General features: G+C 38.9%; 1 protein-coding gene across 2 annotated transcripts; it reads right to left on the reverse strand.

The window, feature by feature from the left end:
* Window positions 1–1398: 1398 nt before the first annotated feature.
* On the reverse strand, window positions 1399–10269 carry smfn (small fragment nuclease). 2 transcript variants are annotated; one of them, XM_076750259.1, is made up of 8 exons: window positions 10051–10269; window positions 8523–8748; window positions 7218–7301; window positions 7061–7138; window positions 4379–4490; window positions 4178–4286; window positions 3654–3707; window positions 1399–2899 (listed from the first exon to the last, which is right to left on the reverse strand). In XM_076750259.1, exons 1-8 carry the CDS (start codon window positions 10071–10073, stop codon window positions 2782–2784), a joined length of 804 nt encoding a protein of 267 aa, XP_076606374.1. In that variant the 5' UTR covers window positions 10074–10269; the 3' UTR covers window positions 1399–2781. The 2 variants fall into 2 exon arrangements, with proteins under 2 accessions (XP_076606374.1, XP_076606373.1); XM_076750258.1 differs by lacking the exon at window positions 10051–10269 and having other exon boundaries at window positions 8523–8834.
* Window positions 10270–16231: the final 5962 nt, after the last annotated feature.

A 16231-nucleotide genomic window follows, 5' to 3' on the forward strand; every position in this document is an offset into this window, starting at 1 on the left:
TATTTTTGGTTGACATGTGGCAATGTGATGGCTTGGTTGTGGCCCTCTTCTGGCAAACAGGAGTGGAGCGCCCAAGTGCCATCATTCCATACGGTATGTGGGCCAGATGAAGATGTGGAGTGTTGCCCAGATATTGGCCAGAAGAACTTTGCTATCTGGGATGCAATTAGGTCATTTGTAACTTTAACCAGTGCTGTCTCTGTGCTATGATGCACTCTAAATCCTGCCTGGAAATCCTCAAATATACTTCATGTAGAAAGTCACACAGCTGATTAGCAACTGCTTTCTCAAGAATTTTTGAGAGAAAGGGAAGGTTAGATATAGGTCTATAGTTGGCTAAAACCCCTGGATCACGAGTACACTTTTCTGGAAGAGGTTTTATTACAGCTACTTCAAAGAACTGTGGTACGTAGCCTGTTAATAAAGACAGAGTGATCATATCTAATAAAGACAAGCCAATTATGGGTTAAACTTCTTTAAGCAGCTTATTTGGGATGGGGTCTAGAATACAGGTTGATGATTTTGATGACGAAATTATTGAAATTATTTGAAGGTGGACAGGTGAAAAGCAGTTTAATACAGGTTTAATAATCATTTCTATGATTTCTTTGTGTTTGAAAATAAACCAGTGCCTATTGAGGGCAGAAGGTGATGCATTCTGTCTCTAATAGTAATAATTTTATCATTAAAGAAGCTCATGAAGTCATTACTGCTCAGAGCTAATAGAGGAAAATAAGAATTTTTGGAGAAAATAAGAACATAATTCAACAGAATTATGGCTCTCTGAAGAGAAACCTGGGATTGTTCTTATTTTCCTCTATTAGTGCAGAGTGTTAGGCTGTCCTAGCACTGCGGAGGGCTTTTCTGTATGTTTTAAGACTGTCTTGCCAGGCGTTTATTTGAAGTTTATTTAATTTGCAGGTCTGGGGTGTATATCATGGAACTAACCTCCTGTTTTTTTAATCTTCCTTTTTAGAGGGGCAACAAGAGTCAAGTGTCATTTGCAATGAACCAGTAGCACTATCAAGCAGGTAGTCAGTTTGGGAGGGACTAAAGTAAGCATAGGAGTCCTCTGATGTATTGAGACATGGCATTGAATTAAATGCTGATGGGACCATATCCTTAAATTTAGCTACAGCACTATCAGATAGGAATCTGGTGTAGGAAGTTTTGCCTGCTGGTGGATAGTCTGGTAATATGAATTCAAAAGTTATTAGATGATGATCCAATAAAAGAGGATTCTGTGAGGAGACTATTAAGCTTTCAATTTCAATGCCATAAGTCAGAACAAGGTTGAAAGTATGGTTAAAACAGTGAATAGGTTTGTGAACATTCGGAATATGAAAGAATGAATCTTTTCTTTTTTAAAAGTTTTTGATTTTTTTTTTTTTTAATTTTGAATAGCTCAAAATACATTTCTTCGGGTTGCACTTTTGTACACAAAAGGTAACCAGTACAAATGTACCCCAAATCTCATATAAACAAAAAAAAAAAAAAAAAATACAAAAAGACTGATAATTGATAATCATTTTCAGCATCTTACTGATATATTACTTTATTACTTTTCAACTAGGGTCTGCCCACAGAACCTACTTGAAGCCAACGATTTCAATATGTTGCATTATGTTAAACAAAGTTCGGGCACCCTGATAGCTCTCCTGGTAGAGCGCATGCCCATTGTACCATGGCTGTGTCCTTTCCTCAGTGGCACAGGCTCCAATCCAATCTGGAATCCCTTGCTGCATGTAATTCCTACCTTCCTCCCCCCTTCCTTTCTCTCTCCAGCTGCACTATCAAATAATGGCCAAAATTAAAAAACAGGAAATGTTTTGTAATCTAGTTTTTAGTTACACACTTCCCATGTTTATTAGTGTACAACATTTATAACAGAACAAAAACACTTTACAGATATATACTGTGTATGATCAACACGGATTTAATATTAAAATATTGCAGATATAAAATTACTGAGATTTCTACTGATCATTTGAAGAATAATATATGGATGTTGACATACAATGTCTGAATGGCCTGTTTAAGTGATGAAATGCACTATCTGTGGTGTTCTTTAGAGATGGTAACAGATGTTTAATGTTTAGAACATCAGAATAGCACCAGTGCTATGTGCAAAAAAAAGTTCATATACAGCCCTAGAGAACAGATAAAACACATCCGCAGACAGCAATCACTCTTTGAAACACTGTATAGAATTTGGAGACTTAATAGCAAAAGCACCAATTTTTTTTCCCATTTTTTGTTTATTTGCTACCAGGTTCCTGTTCTACAGTCCAAAATGTCTACATTTTCAGCAAACACTCGTGTCCATCTATATATAATAAAGTTTAATACACATACAAAATATCTGAGTTGACTTTTGTATAATTTTTCCAGTGTACCTCTTAGTACATACTCAAAACTCTTTCGTATGTGTGGTATTTGGTTAATAAAAGTGACACAGGTTGACTGGACTGTTTCCTAAGGGACCATCGTTTATTCAGTTTAATTTTAAAAACAAGGGAAAATAAGAATCAATACCAGACAAAAATGTCTAAACTAATACAAAACTGCAAACTACCATAGATTCATTCAAACATGCCTACAACCTTGCTCGTGATGAAAACTCTACATTTAACTTTTGAACAATACTGAAATAAAGGATCATTGGGCGGCTAAATATGAACAGAAACTAAAACCAATTGAAACATTTACATCGAATAATGAAATTGCCTGATTCCGAAAATGTGGTTACAACACTGAAAGCTCCATGGTCTCACTTATTTGCTAACTTTTGTTGCTGCCTCCATTCTCTACAATCGTGCACTTCTGTGTTGAGGCTTTGAAGACGTTGACTCTATAGTACTGAAGCTCTTTAATGCTCTCCCAGATGTCATCCAAGGCTCTGACAGAGAAAACAGAGTTTTAATTACATCCCTTGTATTATGCATATAGCTCTTAACCTAAGCACAGACCAAACTTAAAGGATTATTCTGAATTTTGATATATTTTTTTGCAGGTTTTGGAATCAGTTGTTTTGGTTACTGTATGTTAATAGTGTACTTACCAGGGTAATTACTGAGATTTCAGAGTATGGCAATATTATAAAAATTGTGATATTTTTCACGATACCACAGGCGAAAAACATGGCCAGACAGCTTTCATACAAAGTCCTGAGTTATTTTATGGTTAAGGTTATTCTGAAGAGAAACAAAGCTGAACAGTAAAAGTATTACCCAAACTATCCATTGTAAACTGCTAACAGTTTTCAGACCCACTTCCTGCTTGAAATTTGACCTCCTGTACTTAATCTAGTTGAGCAAACCTTTCCTGTACAAGGGATTCTTAGCAACATTTTTGCTGCGCTCACTTTCAGTTTGACTTCTAAATAAAGTGGTATAGATAATCTAGATAAGACGATGGTTTGTTTCTAACCTTTGTGACTTTCTCACTGCTCATGTTTTGCCTCCTCTGAATTAATTGTTGTCATGTCAACATATTCAAATATCTAAGCAGTTACTTTGGAGACAGTGTAACCATAACTGACAGCAACAAAGGCGACAAAACTGCAAAAGTAAGTAAGTTGAAGTAAATCAGAATCCCCCTTTAAGCAATTATCAGTTTGCATGATTATCTTGATGTTTTTTCTCACTGTTTACCTGTGGGTCGCTTTCTTGTGAGGCACCATCTTGTATTCTTCTGGAAACCACCGTCTGCAAGTGTGAAAATTGAGAATGCCATAGTATCTATGATTTCTTCTGACATAATGCAAAGTAGAAAAACCTTCATCATGGAGTTACAAAAACTACTCAGTAATAATACAAAAACTGGGCCTTTGACATTCAAAATGTTGAATGGCAGAAAAGATTATTGGTGAGGCTTGCATTAAGAACAAGGTCTTAATGAGGTAATCAAGGAAAGTTTCCATTAGGCATGCTAAACAGAAGGAAAAAGAATCTAATTACAATATATTGTGTTTAGGAGTGTCTCCAAATCATTGCTCTACCTCTGGTGAGCATAGGTGAGACAAATGTGGAAAATTTTCAGATGCTTATTTACACATACCGATAAAATCTCATCTGAAAAAAAAACAAACAAACAAAAAAAACAGAGCACTGACAGAACAAGGCTTCATTACAATGAATGTCAAATTCTCAGACATTGCAGTCTCACAAACACTTGCCTGCAAAGCTCCTTGATTGTGCTAACATCAATTATTCTGTAGTGGAGGTGGTACATAAACTGTGGCATGTACTTGTCCAGGAACCTCTTGTCTGCATGCACAGAGTTACCTGCAGGAACAGGAGTCATAGGACATGACTGTAGGATCCAAATAAGTTGAGTAATATCAAGGTTCTGCTACTGGTGCTAAAAACTAACTCACCAGCAAGGGGACACTGGCCAGGTGGGGTGTGCTGTCTGATGAAGGACAGGAACTCATATTCTGCTTGTTCCACGGTGATTTTACTGTCCCGTACCGCCTGGGTCAGTCCTGACTGAGACACAGTTAAACTTTCAATTCACACCTGCTGCTCCAGCTCCCAAAAGAAAAGGCTGGAGAAAAGAATAATAATTAGTTGCATACATCCTGATTGTTGTAGCCTTGAGTGTCATTAAATACACAAAAATACAATACCGTGGCAGTGCCGAAGAATCCTTGATACTGAACCCTAAAATTGGGGTGTGTGTACTGACGTGTTCCCCCAAACATACAGAGCATGACAGTCAGAGATTAAACAAAGTGCTGATGTCTCCATTTGTCTGCTGTGCCATCGGTGGTTACCATGTCAGTTTGTCTGAATGAGTAACGATCGTGGTGGCTTAGTAATTAGCCACCATACATACGAATGGGTGAATGCAGACTTTGAGTGGTTGTCAGATACAGACACAGGCCATTTACCATGTAAATGAATATACTGTGTATGATCAACATCAATCAAATACATATATTAAGTTAGATATTAGAGATTTCTAATGCTCATTTGATATAGTAATGTTTATACAGCAAGAGATGCTATGCCTGAAAGAAAGTCTAAGTGATGAAATGCACTACTTATATAGTGCATTTGATAGATATCGTTATCTTAGCATATCTGATATATGATAGAAATAGCTATGTTGTCAACATGGTCCAATTATGGACCTCAAGGTTATGAATTAAGATCACTTTGGCTTCAAAGGGGATAAAGGATAATTCCCTGACAAGTCGAACTCACGCAACTCAAAATGTCACATAACTTTTCTACATGAGACACAGTGCATTTCTTTATTTCAGACTTGGTCAATCTAACAGAAGCCTTAAGCAAATTTCTGCATATGTCTGAAGCAGATATATATATATCTACATATACACCGATCACTGGCTTCTGTGTACGTGTGTGTGTGTGTGTGTGTGTGTGTGTGTGTGTGTGTGTATATATATATATATATATATATATATATATATATATATATATTAGAATCACAATCAGAAATACTTTATTGATCCTTGAGGGGAAATTGTTTTCATTACGGGTGCTCCTTACAAGAATAGAAGAGATAGAAGGGACACACACACACACACACACACACACACACACACACACACACACACACACACACACACACACACAGGTGTGAAAAAGTGTTTGCCCCATCCTGATTTCTTATTTTTTGCATGTTTGTTACACTTAAATGTTTCAGATCTTCAAACAAATTAAAATATTTGACGAAGACAATGCAAGTAAACACAAAATGCAGTTTTTAAATGAATGTGAAGATGTTTATTGTTAAGGGGAAAAAAATCCAAACCTACAAAGCACTATGTGAAAAATTAAAACAGAAATGAACTTTGGTTTATCACATCTTTGAAAGCTGAGTTCAATTTGTCTAGCCACACCCAAGCCTGATGACTGCCACACCTGTTCTCTATCAAGGAATAATTAAATAGGACCTGAAAAATCTTAGAATTCGAGGAATTCTACGATTTTTCTAAGAATGACGTCACTAAGAGCTACTTTTAGCCTTAGGATGTTTTGTGAATACGGGCCATGAAGGAGAATGTCCGGCCATCTGCTTGTGACCTCAAGCTGAAGCGCACTTGGGTTCTGCAGCAGGACAATGATCCAAAACACACCAGCAAGTCCACCTCTGAATGGCTTAAGAAAAACAAAATGAAGACTTTGGAGTGGCCTAGTCAAAGTCTTGACCTGAATCTGATTGAGCTGCGTTGGCATGACCTTATAAAAGGCAGTTCATGCTGGCAAACCCTCCAGTGTGGCAAGGATGAGTGGGCCAAAACTCCTCCACAGCGCTATTAGGTTTAGGGGGCAATCACTTTTTCACACAGGACCATGTAGGTTTGGATATTTTTTCACTTAATAATAAACACCTTCATTTCAAGGGCCATTTCAATGCTGCCAGCTGCTGCGCTCCCGTTCAGTACCGAACGAATATTGTAAATTAGAATTTATATTTAAAAAAATAATAATTCCATACAATCGATTGTGAAATTGAAAATTTGATTGGGGGGTGGGGGGGTGGTCTGATATCTGCTGATGTTACTGAGAAATTTTGGGACTGTGATAAGATGAGTCAAGAAGGCTTTGGTTAGATGTATTGAATGAAGTGTTTTTACAATGAGAAAATTACTGTTTCTGTGAGTGGAGTCTGGTGGCTTTGGCGAGAGCAATGTAATGGCTTGTTTCTGGTTCAACAAAAAAGGATACTTTTTAGCAATAAGGTATCTCTGCAAGGATCCTTTCAGACATGCAGTGCTAATTTAAAGGAGAGGGGGAAAAGTAATATTCATCATCACAAAAAAATAAACAATCCCTTGTAATTCAGTTGTTTCAGCTGTGGATTCACCCTGTAATAGAATATGATTGTGTCACTGCTCTCTGCTGTCAAAGCTGGTGTTTCCCTTCAGTTGGCAATGGCAGAATACTTGTTTGACATCACCAACTAGGGTGTGACCAAAAGTGCAGGATGGTTGATTTGCAACTCATAGACACCTGTGCAAATAATCATACGTCCTATCCAAATATCCCTCTATTCTTCCGAGCCCCTAACCACAAAGACAGCTTACCTTTCCATGATGCTCTTTACACCACTCTGACATCCCTTCCAGCAAACTGTCTGGCTGATTAATTATCAAGTTGGGCCCCTGCAGACCAAGAAAAGACTAGTTTAATTCACAAGACACATAAAACACAAGAGGTAGTCCAATTGTGTTTATATATTACCTCAGCCAAAACGTTCAGGTCAGAGTCTGTGATAATGCATGCCATTTCAATAATCTGGTCCTTCTCAATGTCCAAACCTGTCATCTAAAGAACACACACAGCACCTTAGTTCTCAAGGTTACATCTCTAACATGTATCTGGCCATCAAAAGCAGCAACCCCTTATTTCTTACTTCTTCAACAGCAAGGATGGGTTCACAAAAGCATCAACAGGCAGAGTCTATCACAAGACATGCTGAAAAGAAAAACTTTTTGTAATAGTAGACCTGCATCGCACATGTTTGTATGCAGGCAGACATGCAAACTGTGCCATTATGGCATTTTTAGGCGCAGGCATGAAAAAAAACAACAAAAACTGAATGTGAATGCAACTCCTACGAGCCATTTTGAGCCTACGGTCAGACGTAACACTTTGAGCCTACTGTCACATATTACAGTATCACATAGTATGAAATTCTGACTGATGACTGTAGGGGGAGGACTGAAATCAATGCAAGCTGATGGACCATATGTGTTTTGTCTGCAAGTGCAAAGTTAAAGGTAACTAGCGGTCTTTAACTTAAAGATGTTTCATTCATCAATGAAACTATATGTTTTGCTGGGTTGTTCACATATTTTTTCAGTGATAACAGTAATATCATATGAACTGGAATCAATGTGGGTATTTACAAGCTCACTTTTAAAAGGCCCGGTACCGCGATGCTAATTCTGGGTGTTCACAATATATTGTACATGCCCGGCATCATTATTTTGATTCAAACTACAGTGAACAAAAACAACTACCTACTGTTGATGAGAACGCAAAACAGCTGATGCAGCTGTTCTGAAGTCAGACACCAAGCTCAGCCTGCGCCATGATCAATTTTTACACACCTGGGTGACACCTACTAGATTGCGCCCATGGTTTTTGATCGTGAACTGCCAGCTTTAACATTGTGTAAGGAAGAATGGCAAAATGTGACAACAATAACATTAGATTTGACCTGCACGCCTCTTGTAACAGCTAAAGATGGCTTGAAACGTTACACTTCGCGCTATTTCCTCCTTTTTAGCCGAAGCTTACCATTAATACAGTCACCAGGCACTTAAATGTGATGTATACATATCGCAGTTATTTAACTTTATTCCGGGAATCGCAAAATTGATGACTGAACATCCGCATGCTTTCATTTATGTTAGCTACCGTTAGCTTGGTACAGCAATAGCCAACGTTTGCAAACAAAAGTTACATGCATAACTTTACATATGAACATGCAGTAACGTTATAATTAAGTTAACAGCAACCGGCTTTTGCCCTATGACTTACCTCCAGATCCACCCAGACCATCCTCTGGCACATCGCGGTAGACGACATGCTGATTTTTCTCGAGATCTGAATGTCAAAACTGGAACGGAATCTCGAGGTAATGTCGGGAGGCGTAGCCGGTGCAGTAAATGGACTGATTGCACAATTATGTGATAGATTTTTCTGTAAAACACGAATGCGGTGTGGACAATGCGCTATCTCACTGGACCAGAGGACAAGTCGTCTCCTGCAAAGAAAAGAAACCCAAAGATAACGAGGGCCCATGCCGAAGTCCGCTGACACACAGGCATCCTGGGGCGACTTCCGATCTGAACTGTCGTAAAAACAATTCAGTGTGCATTGATTACGACGTGTCGTTGACTACACTTATATTCGATGTAGACTTTTGGGGGGGGGGGCTGAGATGGTATTTATCGGTTTCTCTGTGTTAATTTTGACGAAAAAGGGGACTACTCCCATAAAATAAATGTAATGATGTAATATTGTGAGATGATACCCAGCATGAAATTCACAGGTTACCCAGGAGTGTATGAAGTGAAAGAATAGCTCCACATTTACCATTTCATTAACGTATGTATTAATATATCAATAATACAGACATCCCAAGTTCCAAAAACTCATTTCAGGGAGATGCTTATCGAACCAACGATTCCCCCCCCCCCCCTCAATCGACCCGCCCCGTGCCCCGTGCCCCATACATACACACTGAATCCTATGCAGTTGGACCATTCAATGCCCTTCTCATCCATGGATGATGCAATGCAGTTGAATATATTTTCAGCTTTGGCATCATTGCATACTGGCATATCAATAAATCCAATGGCCACCTTATCCTGTGCTTCACTGTAGTACCTGCCTAAAATAGCACATTCTTTCTCACACATGATGTCATTGCTTTCGTCAACCAAAATACTGTATGGCCTTTTTTCTGTGCGGATTAGTTTGTACATATCCTCTGAACATTCAGGTTCCAGTGCCAGGTTCATTATGGCTGTGGCTTTGGTGGAGGAGCAGGCATAATGTTTAGCTATGTCTGAATCTGGAAACATCTTCCTGAACAACTTGCCAGTGTGCCTACAGACATTGAATGGCACATTGTGTTCCACAACAAATGATGTGAAATACACCTCAGCTGCAGTGACCTTCTCAGTGAGACTTTGCTTTTCTCCAGAAAATAACTGAGCTATATTGGAGCAGCCTTCCCTGCGCTTAGCCTCCCTGATATGGTTTGATCCCTAAAGAATAAATCACATAATTAGGCCTATCATTTCTACATATTTTCTACCATTAATTTACCATTAATTAATTTAGCCTACATTTATCAACATATTAAATTGGACATTTTTTTTTTAAGCTTAGCTGGGCTAGATATAGATACCTGGCTAGTTAGATATCCCTATATTTATAGTAACTACCTATTCATTAATACTTTACAGAAGTCTTTACAGCCTACTTTTATGACAGCATTTAGGCCTACTGTAACCTACTTAAATACAATACAGGTGATGGCGTGATGAACTTAGCATACCTCGATATGTCTTTTACAGTCATTAAGTCCGCCGTGGGAAATGCTGAAGTCACTGTTGCACAGCACCTCGCCACGGTGTCATCATTTTTCACTTAAACAAGACATGGATATACTTTGGTATATTCCGCTGTAAAATGAGTTTTGTATTTTCTTTTTTTACCGGAGGATTCACCCTCTGCCATTTCGTGAGCTGAATGAGCGATAGAAACTTTAGGGGCTGTGGTCATAACTACGGTCGGTGAAAATAAACCGAACCCCGCCCACACCGAAAGCTTATTGGTTTATTTTGCTGACCAAACCAATCGGCGCGCTCTCTTGCAACCAGCCGCTCAGGCTGAACACTGTCGGAACAGAGCTCTCGCATAATGCATGCACAGGTTCCATAAGTAGCCTACAGTCTCTGTGCCCCCCGCCCCCTCCTTCCCCTTCTCTCTCGTGCCTTCGCAAGTAATCCGAGCATGATGCACTAGGTATTATCTTCGCACTTCGCACTCGCATTGTTAAAAAAAAAAAAAAAAAAAAAAAAAAAAAACTTCCCTCGCATAGTCCAAAATCCGGGATATTTTATCTGACTCGCGGGCATCAGGGAGTCACTATCAAAATCAGGGAGACTCCCGGAACTTCCGGGAGACTTGGGATGTCTTTCAAAAAGTATATTATATTGAAACATATATGTTTCAATATAATATACTTTTTGAAATGGGTCACTCTGTGAGTACTTTTACTTTATGTGCGAGTATATTTTGATGCTTATACTTGCAGGATGCTTACTTGCAACTGAGAATTTCAACACTGGTATCATTACTTTCACTAAGCCAAATACTTTTTCTACCACTGATTTACACTATGTATGTATTCATATTTTTCTGGTGTCTCTATGGTCATAATTACTCACATCCTATTGTTAAGACATTTGTGTAAAAATGTACAAGTGAATATCAATGAATGCCAGCAACTGCTCAATCTAAGACAAGAAAGCAATTTGAAATAAACAAGGCAACCAACTGCATTCAACAAAACATGATATTATATAATACTATCCATCCATCCATCCATCCATCCATCCATTTTCTCCCGCTTATCCGGGGCTGGGTCGCGGGGGCAGCAGTCTGAGCAGCCCCGGTGGGGCATGCCTGGAACACCTCCCTAGGGAGGCGTCCAGGGGGCATCCGATCGAGATGCCCGAGCCACCTCAGCTGACTCCTCTCGATGTGGAGGAGCAGCGACTCTACTCTGAGCTCCTCCCGGGTGACAGAGCTCCTCACCCTATCTCTAAGGGAGCGCCCTGCCACCCTGCGGAGGAAACTCATTTCAGCCGCTTGTATCCAGGACCTCGTTCTTTCGGTCATGACCCAAAGTTTATGACCATAGGTAAGGGTAGGAACGTAGATTGACCGGTAAATCGAGAGCTTCGCCTTTCAGCTCAGCTCTTTCTTCACCACGACAGACCGATACAGCGACCACATTACTGCTGCCGCTGCACCGATCCGCCTGTCAATCTCATGCTCCATTCTTCCCTTACTCGTGAACAAGATCCCAAGATACTTAAACTCCTCCGCTTGAGGGTAATCATCGACACTTTGAATGCACCTTGCGGCCCCGGGTTCCTCCCGGGGCTAGGCCTGTCTGAGGGTCACTTTGCCATCAATCGGAGGGAGACGCCCGTCCCCCTTCTGCGGCTGAGGCAGTCACAGGAGGACTGCCACGGCCCCCTTCGTCCCCGTAAGTTCAGATTTGATTATATAATACACTAAACAAAAATATAAATAAAATGCACCTGTCTTCATTGCAGGGGCGGCTGGCCGTTAGAGGGCGCTAGGGCGCCGCCCCCTCTGTCTCACATCATGTAGAATCACACAGCCCTTCCTTTAATAAAACGTTTTTTAAAATGACTTTTACAAGTATATTCTATGTTTTAAAAAGGCAAAATGAATAATATAGTCTGAAGTGAGTTACTAAAATGTAAAATCTGCACTAAATAGTCAGATTAGAAATGTCCTACATTGTCTACAGTTACTAATAGCTGACATATATCCGGCCTGGGGCGCACACATCTTTCCCCATTGACTCCCGTTATAACTTTGACATGCGCAGTTCGTTCCTCTTCAGTACAAGAGATATGAGACAGGAGACCGCTAACTCCCTCTGATCGCTATACACACCACCGGCCATGGGGTGGCAGCAGAGAGCGAGCGGTTTGTTCACCCGCGAGCCTGTAATTAAAACCGCCAAGGGAGTGACGTTGAGCGCAGAGTGTAATTAGCAAACAAGATCATTAGCTAGTCACAGAGAGAGCTGAAAAAGGAGAAAATCACTGAAAACAATGCCGTTCGAGAGGAGAACACTGCAGGAGAAACTGAGAGTGAAGGAGCTCGGACCTGACCGACCGTCTTAATTAGACAGCAGTCGAAGACAGAGGGAGAAGATATACTCGCTCTTTTTCACGGAGCTGGTATGAGAAGATGTCTTGGCTAACTGGATGCAGTGAGGCAGGTGTTTTATTTTGCTTCCCTTGCCTGCTTTTCCAAACCAAAGGAACTGATCAAGGGTGATCAAGCACTTTTGGCTTAAAGCCTAATGGTTTCAGTTATCTTCTTTAGACAAAGTGACAATTTTTTGTTGCTTTGATAGTCTTAAATATGAGGATTTGCTGTGTTTTCATTGTCATTTAAGGTTGTTAATATAAATGTTAGCTAATAGAAGCACTTTGGGCTTTAAGCCTGATAGTTTGATTGTTTTGTTTTTTTAAAAAACAAAACAAAAACAAAACGTTCAGTGTTTGTTGGTTTCATCCCTATGTATTTGCTGTTTTTTTTTTTCTTTTTTTATTTGAGTATGTAAATATAAATATGTTGTTCCAAACAATTAGCTGGACAGAAGAAGCACTTGGTACTCTTGGAAGCTGTGAAAATGAATTGTTTCTCTTTTTACTTTTAAAATAAAAAATATATTTATACATTTTTGGTTTGTTTAATGATGGAAAAGGAGATTTTAAGGGTTTGTGTGTACCAATTATATCTTATCTGGAGCCAAACATAAGATAAATTCAAATTCACTAACTGGTAACATTCACCTGCATTTAACTGTCTATTTGTAAACATAATATACATAAAAATTTTTTTGGTTTGCTTTTTGGTTTGGTAAATTAAGTGCGCCCCCCCAAGACAAAAATTCACCAGCCGCCACTGGTTCATTGTTCATAACATACGCCTGCCCATACCATAACCCCACCACCACCATGGGCCTCACAAAGTTGACATCAGCAAACCGCTCACCTACACAACGCCACACACGCTGTCTGCCATCTGCCCTGAACAGTGAAAACCGGGATTCATCCGTGAAGAGAACATCTCTCCAAAGTGCCATCGATGTGAGCATTTGCCCACTAAAGTCGGTTACAATGACGAACTGCAGACAGGTCGAGTCACTGATGAGGATGATGAGCATGCAGATGAGCTTCTGACAGTTTGTGCAGAAATTCTTTGGTTATGCAAACTGATTGTTGCAGCAGCTCGCCAGGTCTAAGACGATTTTGGAGGTGAACATGCTGGATGTGGAGGTCCTGGGCTCGTGTGGTTACATGTGGTCTGCGGTTGTGAGGCCGGCTGGATGTACTGCCAAATTGTCTGAAACGCCTTTGGAGACAGCTTATGGTAGAGAAATGAACATTCAGTTCACGGGCAACAGCTCTGGTGGACATTCCTGCAGTCCGCATGCCAATTGCACGCTCCCTCGAAACTTGCGACATCTGTGGCATTGTGCTGTGCGATTAAAACTGAACATTAGAGTGGTCTTTTATTGTGGCCAGCTTAAGGCACACCTGTGCAATAATCATGCTGTCTAATCAGCATCTTGATATGCCACATCTGTGAGGTGGGATGGATTATCTCTGCAAAGGAGAAGTGCTCACTAACACAGATTTAAACAGATTTGTGAGCAATATTTGAGAGAAATGGTCTTGATGTGTATATAGAAAATGTTTTAGATCTTTGAATTCAGCTCATGAAAAATGGGAGCAAAAACAAAAGTGATGTGTTTATATTATTTTGTTCAGTGTATGTATCCAGGGAGAGGGTAGACAAGTTTTTCTTGGAATGAGCAGTGTTTAAATAAGCTCTCTCTCTCTCTTTTTTTTTAAAATGCTTTATTCACAATTGCTTTTCCCAAGACATTTTCAGTGGAAGATCGTATGAAGTCATAACCAGAGAACAGAATGACAGACAAGCCAAGACATGAGCATAAGATGATAAATTATATGATAAGCAAGAGTAGAAAACATACACTGGAAAATTATATTACTGAAAATCAATTAAAAACCGAAAATTAAATCAATAAGTAAAAAAAAATCTATAGTATGGGGGAGGGGGGTAGGTAAGTATTAATTAATAGTCACTTCATGCAATTTGAATAGAATTGTAGAGCTGGTAAACATTTTTTGTTAGATTCAACAAGCTTTCGAGACTCAAAATACATTTTTAGTTCAATTAGAAAAAGAGGAAATGAGGGTGTTGCTTTCGACATTCTAACTTTATGTATATGAAATTTACCCAGTAATATAAAAAGATTGATTATATTATTATTTTGAGAAAAAGACCCAAATATAACAGCTTTTTCATCAAAGTGATATCTAATTGTGGTTTTGATAAAAAGAAAGTTTTTCAAATCATTCCAGAAAGTGATACAAAATGGACATTTATAAAATAAGTGGATGATACTTTCTTGATCTTTCTTACAAAAGGTACAACAATCAAAAGTATCACAAAATTTAGAAATGTATGCATTAGTAGGATAAATGTTGTGTAATAATTTTAAATGTAATTCTCTGATTTTATTGGAAATTAAAAATTTAAAGGGGACAAGCCAAGCTTTACTCCAATCTATATCTTGGAAGAGGGAGTCCAAAAATTCTTACCACGAGGAGATATTTTCCTTTTGTTGTACAGGCATTTTCTAATATGTTTATTAGTGCATTTATAATTAAGGAATTGGATTCCATCTAAGTATAGTGTTTGCTGAGGGTTAACCATCTCATGTTGATCATTACAGTTTTTCATTAGCTCCTTCAAACCATTTGGGATAGAGCTAACAATAGATCTGTATTTGCTGGGTTTGATGGGAAAACCTTTTTTTTTTTGTAGAAACATTTCATATGACATAACACAACCTTCATTATTAAAAAAAATCCTTTAAAAGTATTAAATTCTTTTCAACCCAGTTATGACAATAGAGAGATTTGTGCCTTTTGGTAATATTCTCATTATTCCAGATGATGGTTTTGTGTGGTGAGAAGTTGTGTGAGTAACATAGTTTCCAAGCTACTAAGGCTTGTTGATAAAATTTTGATAGACGTAAGGGGAGTTTGGATACATTATAATTACATCTTAATAGAAAAGGCAGACCTCCTACTACTTTAAATATGTTGTGAGGGATGAAAAACCACAAGGAGTGGGGTGCTTTTAGACATTCTTTCACCCTTTTCAGATTGAATGTGTAATTTAGGTCCTTAAAGTCCAACAGTTCGAAGCCACCTTCCTCCCTGGATCCGGATAAGACCTCCTTCTTCAGGTAGTGGTGTTTATTCTTCCACACAAAGTTAATGAGGATGTTGTTGATGTCTTTGCTAGTAGAGTCCGGGACAGAGAGAGAGGAAGAGCGGGGTAAACCAAGCGTGAAACTCCTTCAGCTTTAGATAATAGGATTCTTCCTATGATGGAAAGGTCCCTCTGGAGCCACATATTTAACATACATTTAGTTTTTTGCAGTTTTGGAGAAAAGGTCAGAAGCTGGCGTTCCGTTGGATCTTTACAAAAATGAATTCCAAGATATTTGACACAAGTTTTAACAGGCATGTTATACAGGATTTTGTCCTCAGAATGAAATAAACAAAGAATTTCACATTTAGATTTGTTCAGCCTTAGGCCTGATGCAGCTGAAAACGAGTCTACCAGAGAAATAGCATGTTCAATCTGATTCAACAACAATCAGGAATAAAAAAGGTGAGATGGGACAACCTTGACAAACAGATCTCATGACAGGGAATCTTTGTGTAGTATGTGGGTATAATAAAACACTGCTGTTAATATTTTTGTAAAACATTTCAACTGTTGAGACAAAGTTTGGTCCAAAACCAAAGATTTGGAGCACATAGTATAAGAAATTGTGTTCTACAGTATCGAATGCT

Source organism: Chaetodon auriga, chromosome 15, assembly GCF_051107435.1.
Source record: "Chaetodon auriga isolate fChaAug3 chromosome 15, fChaAug3.hap1, whole genome shotgun sequence".
In the NCBI taxonomy this organism is placed as follows: Eukaryota; Metazoa; Chordata; class Actinopteri; order Chaetodontiformes; family Chaetodontidae; genus Chaetodon; species Chaetodon auriga.